The sequence below is a fragment of the Belonocnema kinseyi genome, chromosome 9, assembly GCF_010883055.1.
Source record: "Belonocnema kinseyi isolate 2016_QV_RU_SX_M_011 chromosome 9, B_treatae_v1, whole genome shotgun sequence".
Classification (NCBI taxonomy): domain Eukaryota; kingdom Metazoa; phylum Arthropoda; class Insecta; order Hymenoptera; family Cynipidae; genus Belonocnema; species Belonocnema kinseyi.
The window spans coordinates 132,451,175-132,462,567 of NC_046665.1; the positions used below are offsets into that span (position 1 = coordinate 132,451,175).

The window sequence follows — 11,393 nt, forward strand, 5'->3', positions numbered from 1 at the left end:
AACAAAATAGTTCAATTTTGAACCAAATGATCAAATTTTATCCGAAAAATTAAACTTGAACTAAAATTAGTTGTATTTCCAAGGAAATTATTGCATTTTTTAGGCGACTGTTTAATTCTTGATTAAAACGGTGAATTTTAAATCCAAAAGGAAGAACAGAACAGTTGAATTTTTCACAGAGTACTGGAATTTTCTATTGCAAAAATCAATTTTCAACCAAATAGTCGAATTTTTAAAAAAATATATTAAGCTTCATCCAAAAACCGAGTTGAATTTTGAACACGAAAAAGTCGAATTTTCAACGAAAAATGAAATAGTTGATATTTCAACGAAAAAATTAAATTAGCAAAAAAATATTTGTATTTATAACCAAATGGTTCAATTTTCAAATTGTAAGGACAAATTTTGAAACAAATACACGAATTTTCAATAAAAAGTTACATTTTCAGTACAAAATTTCAACAAAATAGTTGAATTTAAACGAGAGATGATTTTTCAACTAAAATAATGAATTTGAAAGCAAGAAAATGCATTTTTACCAAATAGGTCTAGTTTTAACCAAAAACTACTAATTTTCAACTTAGCAGACGAATTTTCTGTAAAAAAAAAAGAATTTTCAATAAAAAAAATTTATTTTCAACAAAAAGGATTAATTTTCATTTAAAATGATGAATCGTCAAAACAAAATTATTTGTTAGCAAAGTAGTTCAATTTTCAACCTAGAAGGTCAATTTTCTAACCAAAAAGAGGAATTTTCACCAAATGAAGATTTTTTAGCCAAAAAAGATAAAGCATTCATCCAAACTGTTGAACTTTCAAGCCAAGACTAACTTATTGTAAAAAAGTTGCATTTTCATTAAAACCGTTAAATTGCAATCAAGCAGTTGCAGTTTTATAAAAAAAAATATGAAATTTCAACCGAAAAGATTATTTTTCTCCCAATAAAGTCGAATTTTAACTAGAAAAATTAATTTTTAATAAGAAATGGAAAAATTAATTTACCAGGTAAAAAATTGAATTTAAAATTTAAAAAAAAAAGAATTTTCAACAAATTAGTTAAATTTTCAACCTAAGAGATATATCTTCAAATAAAAAAAAATCATTAAAAAAAACGTTCAACTTTTACCCATGTAGATGAATTTTCAATTAAAAAAAAAAAAAAACAAACAAATATCAAGCAGAAATGGATCAGTTAAATTTTAAATTAAAAAATTAATTTTTTAATAAAAAAAAAGGATTTCAACAACGTAGTTAAACTTTAATCAACAAGGTGAATTTTTAACCCATATTATTAATCTTCAACTGGAATAATTTAATTTTCAATTGAAAAATTTAATTTTTAACAACTCAAAACGAATTTTCAACTAAAATTATGAATTTTTTACAAAAAAAAAACATGTTTTTAATAATATCGTATAATTCTCACAGAAATATAAGAAACACATTAAAATAAATTTTGTAGTTTCACATTTTGAGTAGAAAATTTCGTTTTAGAACATAAAAAATCAATTTTAAAATTCTGAATTAAAAAATTAATTTATGAAGCAGAACCTCAGATCAGTAGCTATTCAACTCCTGGAAAAAATCCCTCACAATTCCAGGTTTTTTCTAGGTATCTCAAGAATTTGTTCCTTATGTCCATGAACTTATAATTAATTTAGCATTAGCCAATTTTCCAGATGAAAAGATTAATTCTTAACCAAAAATGATAAATCTTCAACTGAAGTAATTCAATTCTAATTTTAAAAAAATGAATTTCCGACTTAAATGATGAATCCTTAGCTCGAATAGTTCAATTTTTAATCAAGAGTATTGATTTTCCACTAAAATTATCAACCAAAAACTGCTAGTTAAGTTTTAAATTGAAAAAAATTATTTTCAACTAACAAAAAATCCAAGTAATTGAATAGTTGATATTTTAACCAAAAAAATGTTTCAATTTTAAATAAAAAAACAGTCGAATTCAAGCAAAAATTGACTTTTTAAATTTTCTTTTAAAAGTTTTATTTTTAATCGGAAAAAAAGAATGTTCAACATAATAGTTCAATTTTCAACCAAAGAAATGAAATTAAAATGATCAATCTTTAAAAAATGCATTTTTATTCAAAGAGCTTGACTTTCAAAGAAGTTTTTTAATTTTGAACTGAAAAAGATTTAAATTTCAAACAAAAAGCAGAGGGATTAAAAAAAATGTTATTTAATTTTATGTTATAATTATAAACCGAATTTGAGCAAGCTCTCAAGAAATTCCGACATCTGAATCAGAAATCAAATTCTAAATCTAAAAATTGAATTTCTTATTTGCAGTAGGACGTTCAACATTTTGAAAAGTATTATAAATAATTTAATTTCTATATTAGAAATGAAATTCATTTTTTTTTTTAATATTCGAAATTCCCAAAAGTATTATGAGCATGAAAAATAGTGAACAATATTTCTTCAAAAGTTTAAAGCTGATAAATTTGTAACTTCTTCTTCAATAATTGTTGTGGCTTTTTAGAAAAATAATATAGTTTCCCAATAATCAAATAATTTTTAAAATAAACTTACTGCTCGATACATCAATGGGTTTCGATGCATGTTGTTCTGCAAACTTCGCCAAATTATTCGGACGAGCGACTGCGATGTTTCTCACAATAAGTACAAGTCGATAAAAGTTCTCAGCATCAATGTCACGTGGATCGCTAATTTTTTGCATCGAATTCAAAGCCTCGAGCACATGCGAGAGTAGAACTTGATCCTGAAATAATTAAATAAATAATTCTATTTTTCAAAGAGGAAGACCAACACAAACTTTAAAATAAATTTGGCTTCTTTTGACGACATTTAAAAGATTCCTACTAAATCGCAATTTAGAAATTCCCTGACTTTTCCCTAGCCAATTTTACATTCTCACGAAACACTATAAATTTGTCTTTCAGGTATAAAAATAACCTTATCACTAAATATTGAATTTTTAACCAAATAAATGAATTATTAACAAAACAGTTAAATTTTTGGCTAGAAAGATTAATTTTCTACCAAGAATGACGTTTTAACAAAATAAATAAAGTTTCAACTTAAAAATATCAATTTTAAGTTTAAAAAGTTAATTTTTAATAAAAAATAACGAAGTTTAAACAAAATAGTTGAATTTATCGACCAAAGAGAGGAGTTTTCAACCAAGAAGATTAATTTTCTACCACAAAATTCAAAATATATGAATTTTTAAATTGACAGTTAAATTTTCAACACAAAAGGATCAATTTTAAACTAATAATTGAATAACTACATTTTCAGTCAAAACAATTTAAATTTTTCAGTCGCTAAGAAAAGAATTGTTATTCAAAATGTTTAATTTTGATGTTTTAATTTTAATACGAATGTTCCACAAAGCAGTTGAGTTTTTAACCCAAAAATATACATTTTTAACCAAAAAGATTATTTACAACAATATTGTTGAATTTTTTAACCCCCAAAAAATCGAGTTTTCAACCAAATACATAAATCTTCAATCAAATAGTTGAATTTACATCCAAAGATATGAATTTTCAATTTAAAAGATAATTTTTCAAAGAAAATACGAATTTTTAATCAAATACTTGCATTTTTAACAACATAAGTAAATTTTTAACTAAAATTATGAATCTTTAACCAAAAAAATTAATTTTCAAGCAAAAAGATAAATTTATGACCACGAAAATTAAATTTTTGTAAAAAGAGAAATTTTTACTAACATACATGAATTTAAGAAAGAAAAATTTAATTTTTATCCGAAGACATAAATTTTCAATTTAAATTTTAAATTAGTAAACAACCAAACAATACATTTTTAAGCAAATAGTTGAATTTGCGAACAAAAAGATGAATTTTCAACCCCAAAAATAATTTTTTGCACCAAAAAGGAATGTTTAACAAAATAAAAAAAAAATTACATCTAAAAAAGACAAATTTTTAACCAAAATTGAATAGTTATATGTCTTATCATTTTTAAAATAAATGTAACAAGAAAACCGAATTTTCAACGAATAGTTAAATTTGTAAAACCAAAGAAATTAATTTTCAAATAAAATTATGAATCTTTAATCAAAAGAATGAATTTTTAACCAAATAGTTGCACTCTCGGACAAAAAGATGAATTCTGAACGAAAAATGTATTAGTTGTAATTTCAACCAAAAAGACGACTTTTCAACATGAGTTGAAATTTCAATAAAGAAAGATTTTTCAGTCAAGAGAAAGAGAGAGAGCAAATTGCAAACAGGTTGTCAAATTTGCAAGAAAAAAAAACAACAGATTTTTAACCAAGAAGATTATTTTTCTACCATAAAATAAGAATTTTTAACAAAAGGCAAGAATTCTACATAAAAAAAGGCTAGTTATATTTTCAGTAAAAAATAAATTGTTGAGAAAACAAACAAAACGATTTTTTAGGAGAATAGTTACATTTTTCATCAAAGAAATCAATTTGTAACTAAAATTGTGAATCTTTAACAACAATAATAATTAATTTTTAACCAAATAGTTGAATTTTAATTTTTAAAAAATGAATATTGAACAAAAAAGGTAATATAATAACGTATTTCAACCAAAAGAGATTGTAATTTCAAATAAAACGCAGTTGATTTCTAGCAATAAAGTTAAACTTTCAACCAAAAAAATACTTTTATTTTAAATAAAAAGCAGTTGAATTCAACCAAAAAAGCAACTTATCAACATGAATTTAATTTCAAACTACGAAAGATTTCTCAGTCAAGAGAGAATACTTTTATTACAAATAATCTGTTGGCAGTTAAATTTTCAATTAAAAAAAAAATAATTTCAAACAACAAAAAACAAATTTTGAACAAAATAGTTTAATAAAGTGATATAAAGCTACTTTTAAAATCAACGAATCACTTTTATTGAATTTTATGTTGTAAATTAAAAAATAATGAAACACGCTCTCGAAAAAGTTCCCTGACTTTTTCCTGAAATTTTGACCCCCAAAAAAGATAAAATTGGAACTAAAAGATATGAATTTTCAAATAAAAGAACAAATTTTCAACCAAAAAATTATTTTTATAGAAAAAACACAAATTTTCAACCAAATACCTAAACTTTGAACCAAATATTTGGATTTTCAACTAAAAACATTAGTTTTCTAACAAAAAGGACGAATTTTCAACAAAAAGGATAAATCATCAACCAAATAGTTCAATTTTCAACAAATAATATTGATTTTCTTACAAAAAATTGTTTTTTAACCAAAAAAATACAAATCTTAAAAAAAAATGTTAACCAACAGTTGAATGTTTAAATATGAAGATTAATTTTCTAGCAAAAAAAAACGAATTTTCAACAATTTACATAAATTTCGAACCAAATATTTTAACTTTCCTGTTTGACAAAAAAAAAGTTAAATTTTCTACTAAATTGTTGAATTGCTCAGCAAACTAAATGAGTTTTCTGTAAAAAAAAAAATAATTTTCTACACACAACAATTTTGAACATCATATAAAAAAATGTTATTTTCTAACAAACTACATAAATTTCCAAACAAATAGTAGTAGTTTCAACTGAAAAAAATACATATTTTACCAAAAATGGAATAATTAAATTTCCAGTTGAAAAACTCGATTTTCAATAAAAAAAAAGGTGAATTTTCAATCAAAAATGTAATATTCGATATTTCAACAAACAAAAGATTAAATTTTTTCAATTTAAAACAATTCATTTCATTTGGAAAATACTCATTTTTATCTAAATTGATCATTATTTGACGAGAACACTTGAATTTTCAAACTAAAAGAAGAATTTTTAAACAATAAGATTAACTTTGAAGGAAAAAGATCATTTTCTACAAAAAATTGATTTTTTAACAAAATACGTGAATTTTCGACGAAGTAGTTTAATTTTCAATTTAAAAACACCAATTTTTCGCTAAATTGTTGAATTTTGAATTAGAAAAGATCAATTTTTCAACAAAAAATGGAAGAATTAACTTTTCAGTTGGAGAAATTAATTTTCATCCAAACTAATGAATTTTTAACTAAAATTGTGAATCTTCAAGTGGAATAGGTGATTTTTATTCCTACAAAAGAAATGAATTTTTCAACATAAAGATTAATTTTTTACAAACAAAAAGATGAATTTTTTACAAAGTATATAAATTTTTAAATCGGTAATTTAATTTTTAAATAAAAAATATCAAATTTCAACTAAATAGTTGAATTTTCATTTTAAAAAAATAATATTTCAACCAAAAATAGAATAATTGAATTTTTCGTTAAAAATCTAATTATTAATTGAAAAAAAAAACGGATCTAAAAAAAACCTTAGAAAATTTTCTGCAAATCTCATTGGTAGTTTTTATTTTAAAAAAATATATATTTATAAAAACTTATTGTTGACAAAAATAACGCTTCTATAATCGCTAAATAAAAATTTTTATTTAAAAACGTACCGACGACATTTGCGAAGAATCTTTTTAGGAATAAAATAAGCCCTACAGCATTAGGATAGAATAATAGTTGCAACTTTCACCTAAAGTGAGAGAGAAAAACATGAAACCTAACAAACTATTGTCCAATAAATAATGAAAATTGTAAAATATTTATTTTAAAAGTTCACCAAGTGTTCTTTATTAAAACTAGTTATAATTAACAATAAAATATTTTCCTTAGGCTAAATTTCATGAAAATAGTTATGATGAAAAGCAAATTTTGGAAATGAATTCATTAATATTAAATTTGGTTGAATATGTGTAATTTCATTTTTACCTAGGTAATTTCAGTAAGTTCATTTTTTTAAACTTGAAAATTTTTTAAACAACCATTTTTTAAGAATTCTGCAAAATAACAAAAATTTTACTAGAATCTCCCAGAAAATAACTTTAAATCTTCCTAATAATTTAGAGAATATTGTTCGATTTTCTAAAAACCTTTCCAAATTCATAAAAAGCGTCTTTTTTGCAAAATTGTAAAAAATCAACATTTTTCTCAAAATTTTTATAATTATCAAATTAAACATTTTTTATAAATCTTTTAATATATTTGAAAGTTCTAAATGTTTTTTAAAATTTTTCGAATTTTTCTTAAGATTTTTTAAAGACAGCAAAATTTGCCTTCAAGACACCCAGATTATTTTTCAAAATTTGTTTGGAAATACTTTGAAATCTTTTTAATATTATCCTAAAGTTAATTTTTCTCAATAAAAAACCATTTAACATTTTTCTGGGAAACTCAAGAAAACATTTTTATTCTCTTGAAACCTCTCGTAATTTTAATCCAGCTTCCTGTTTCAAAACATTCAACAATCTACATTAAAAAAATTAAATTTTTTACAAGTTTAAAAATAACTTGGAATTGTTTGAATGGTTAAAAATATTTATAGAGCATAATATATTTTTTTGGTAATTTTTATTCCATTTTCGTTTAGAATCCCTTCTTCAAAATAAAGAAATCATTGAAGATTTTTCCAGGAATCTTGAGACAATTTTATTGTTCACCTAAAACCTTTAAAAATTCGTAAAATCCTTCTCATTTTTTGTTCTAAATCATCAAAAATGTACATTTCGTTTTAAATTTTTCGGAATCATCTAAAGATTTTAATTATTTTCGATTATTTTCAACACTAATGAAACTTCTACAAATAAAAAAAAAATTATTCCGAGAAAATTGTTTAAAAATCTTTCAGATTCTTTTGCGACATATTTTAAAATCTTCAAAACTTATAATTGACTTTTTAAAATAAAATCTGAGTAATTTTGAATTTTCCAAAATTTTAATCAAAAAATTAAGCAGATGAATTTCTACTGAGAAAAATTAATTTTCAATTAAAACAACAACGATAAAAGCAAACTTTATACAAAATAGTTGAATTTTATATAAAATTTTTTAATTTTCAACAAAATAGTTTAATCCTCAACCAAAATAGATAAATCTTCAACTAAGAAGTTGCATTTTTAACCAAAAAGAGATGAAATTTCTATCAAAAAGTGAATTTTCTACCAAGAAAAAATTTTCAGTCAAGAATGAAAAATAATGTTAAGCAAATTGTTGAATTTTCAAGAAAAAAGATTAATCTTTATCAAAAAATTTTATAGTTGATATTTCCACTCCGAAACTTTAATAAACAATAAAAAAAAACATTATCAGCATGGCTAGATTTTGACAAAAAAAAAGTTGATTTTCTACCAAAAAAAGATGAATATTCAACAAAAAAACATAATTTTTTAACCAAAATGTTGAATTTTTAACCAAAAATGGAGTAGATAAATTTTCATTGAGAATGAATTTTCAATAAAAACAGAAACGAAGTTTCTATAAAACAGTTTAATTTTATACCAATATGTTGAATTTTCAAGCCAAAAAGCCTAATTCTCTAACAAACAATTTAATTTTAAAAACAAGAACATGAAATAACAACAAAAAAGTTAATTTACAATTAATCAGTTGACTTTTTTAACAAAATATTTGAAGATGTAGTTTTAAAAAACTTGTTTACGTCAAAACGAGTTTTTAATTCAACTTTTTAACCAAAAAAAAAACCGAACTTTCAAATAAAATTGTCAATCTTTAACGAAAAAAAAATGAAATTAAAAAAAATGTGTTAAACTTTCAACCGAGGAGTGGAATTTTTAATGAATAATTTTTTGGTTCAAAATTCGACTTTTTGTTTACAAATTCTACTATTTAGTTAAAGATTTAACGATTTTATTAAAAATTAAAGTCTTTTGTCAAAAAGTAATCGTTTTTGGACAAAAAATTATACAGTTTGGCAGAAAATGTATTTTTTTTAGTGAAAATTCATATTTTTTGGTTGAACATTCATCTTTTTATAATAAAAATTAATTCTTTTTATTTGAAGTCTATTATTGTATTTTCTTTAATATATACTCACTCTTACTTAAAAAATATACTTTTTGTGAAAATTCAACGATTTTTTTGAAAAAGTCGTTTTTTATCGAAAACTTATACTTTTGTAGAAAATTCCTATTTTTTGTTGAAAATTGATCTTTTGGTAGAAAAAAAAAAACTTTTTTTTATTTATTGAAAATTCACCTTTTATATTTGAAAGTTAATCATTTTCATTGAAAAGTCTACTAATATATGTTTGGTGTTTTGTTCAAAATTCTACAAATTGTTTGAAAGTTTATTTATTTTATTGAAAATTGAACTAGGTTCTTAAAAAGCACCTTTTTTTGTTTAAAATTAACATCTTGATTTAAAAAATCTATTTTGATTGATGGTTAGTTTTTTTATCAAAAACAAAACGAAACAAAAAAAAACATTATATTTCTTTTTCAGAATTAATCTGAATTCAACTATTTTGTTAAAAAGTCATATTTTTTTGTCGAATATTGATACTTTTTGGATTGAAAATTCTCTTTTGCTTTAAGAATCGTCTTTTTGGGTGGAAAATTCCACTATTTGCAAAAAATCCCACATTTTGGCTAAAAAAATCAATCCTTTTGGTGTAAAAATCCTCATTTGTTAGAAAAGTCATATTTTTTTAGTTGAAAATTCGTCTTCCTTGCTTCAAAATTAAACTGACTTGTAAAATATTCATCTTTACAAATAAAAAATTAAAGCTTATGTTTGAAAATGCAACTCTTCCTGGTTGAAGTTTAATCTTTTTTGTTTGAAAATTCAACCATTTGTTTCAAGATTCGTCGATTAGGAAAGTGTAATAAAAACTGTATTTGGTGTGCAAGTTGAAATTTTGAATAAAATTGTACTTTTTCAACTGAAAAAAGGTGACAAAAGATGAGAAACCCCAAAATAGGAGAAAAAGATGACAAATTCCTAAAATAGGTGACAAAATTGAAAACAGGTGACAAAAGGTAAATAGGTGACTCACTGTGATGACTGAAAAAAGATACTATAAAATTATAAATATTTATACATTTTCACCCCCGATAAACTTGATTATATTTATTACATTACAGTCATCTAAAACTGTTAAATAATTCATATCTTCATTAAATTATTCTTTAAAAGACATAATTTAATCATTTAATATGAAAATAAACATTTATTAATTAGTCTTTTCTGTAGATTCGATTAAAATAATTATAATCAATAATTCAAAATCTAAATGCAATTTGTAAATTATTTTGAAAATTGATTCCTATGTTGCGATTTCTCATTTATAATAAGATCCTTTAGTTCATGTTTCATTTAAAAACAAGTATAATGAAAATTCCCTTTTCGTCCTAAATCTTAAGCTAAAGTTTATGAAAAGTTATGCAAAAAAGCAATTTTTTAAATGAATCCATTAAAATTAATTAAATTTCTTTACAATTTATAATTTTAGATCAGTTTATTAAACTTGAAAATATTTTAAGATATCATTTGTGTATTATCTAAAGTACAAAGACGTCGATTTGGATTATATCAAATAATGCCCATTATTCACAGTTAATATTAACAATAAAATAATATTTTTTCAAAGTGAAAAACTTTAAAAACAAAACGATATATTTATACACTTTATACGTAACTTCGTTGTCACAGCACTTTAGTTTGCGTTTAGTTTTTTTTCCCCCCTTAAAATAGCATTTGCTATTCTTTAACAATATTTGGATCATGCGGTGCTTTGAAAAATTGAATTTTTTTTAGCTTTGTCCTGCCCCCGATTACTTTTTATCCCAATTTACAATCAAAACCAACGCAATTCACGATTTTTGTACAAAATTTCAACACTGCGTATATTTGATCTAAAAGCAGTTTTTTTTCAATTTTCTTTCGCTTAAAAAATGGAAAATTTCGAAAAAATCACTCAAAACATTCAAAGATTATTTATCACGGTTAGAAAATTACTATTAATGTGTTATTAAATTCAAAGTTATTATTTTGTCATGCATTTGCAACGATCATAGGCCAGCTGCATAGCTGGCGCCACCACAATAACAATAATAAATAAATAAATAAATATATATATAAATAAATAAATTATAATTTAATTAGAGTAAATTGATATCATTTCAAAAATCGCTTTATATGCCCCGCGATTGTAGATAAAATAGAACATTCTTTTCTAAACTGACAAAAATGATTAAACTAATGAAAACTTGAATTTTACTGCAATCTTAAGTAAATTTTCGAATTTTTAAACCTACGAGGGTAGTTCAATAAGTCCTTAGAATGACCAACAGATGGCGCGCGAATCGCTCCAAATCATCTGTTTTCAGTCAGCACCACTCCCGACTAGATATATGGTGCAGTCACAGTCCACATCTTCTGAGTTTACGTGTTTTTATAACCAATTGAAAAAAAAAATGGTTCATTAAGAAAAATGAAAAAAAAGGAGTTCAGAGCGGTAATCAAAGATTTTCATTTAAAGGGTTTAACTCCATATGAGATAAAAAATAAATTGGACTCAGTTCATGGCACATCTGCCCCTGCCTTAGCAACGGTTTATAACTGGGTAA

The 11,393-nt window shown here is 22.9% G+C and overlaps 1 protein-coding gene across 1 annotated transcript in view; it reads right to left on the reverse strand.

Annotated features, from left to right (window-relative positions):
• Positions 1 to 11,393, reverse strand: part of LOC117179425 (E3 ubiquitin-protein ligase UBR4) — a 94,626-nt gene that overhangs the window by 44,760 nt on the left and 38,473 nt on the right. The window contains exon 11 of the mRNA XM_033371197.1: positions 2,551 to 2,740. Within this exon, the coding sequence (XP_033227088.1) occupies positions 2,551 to 2,740 (190 nt within the window). The remainder of the gene's footprint in view (positions 1 to 2,550; positions 2,741 to 11,393) is intronic.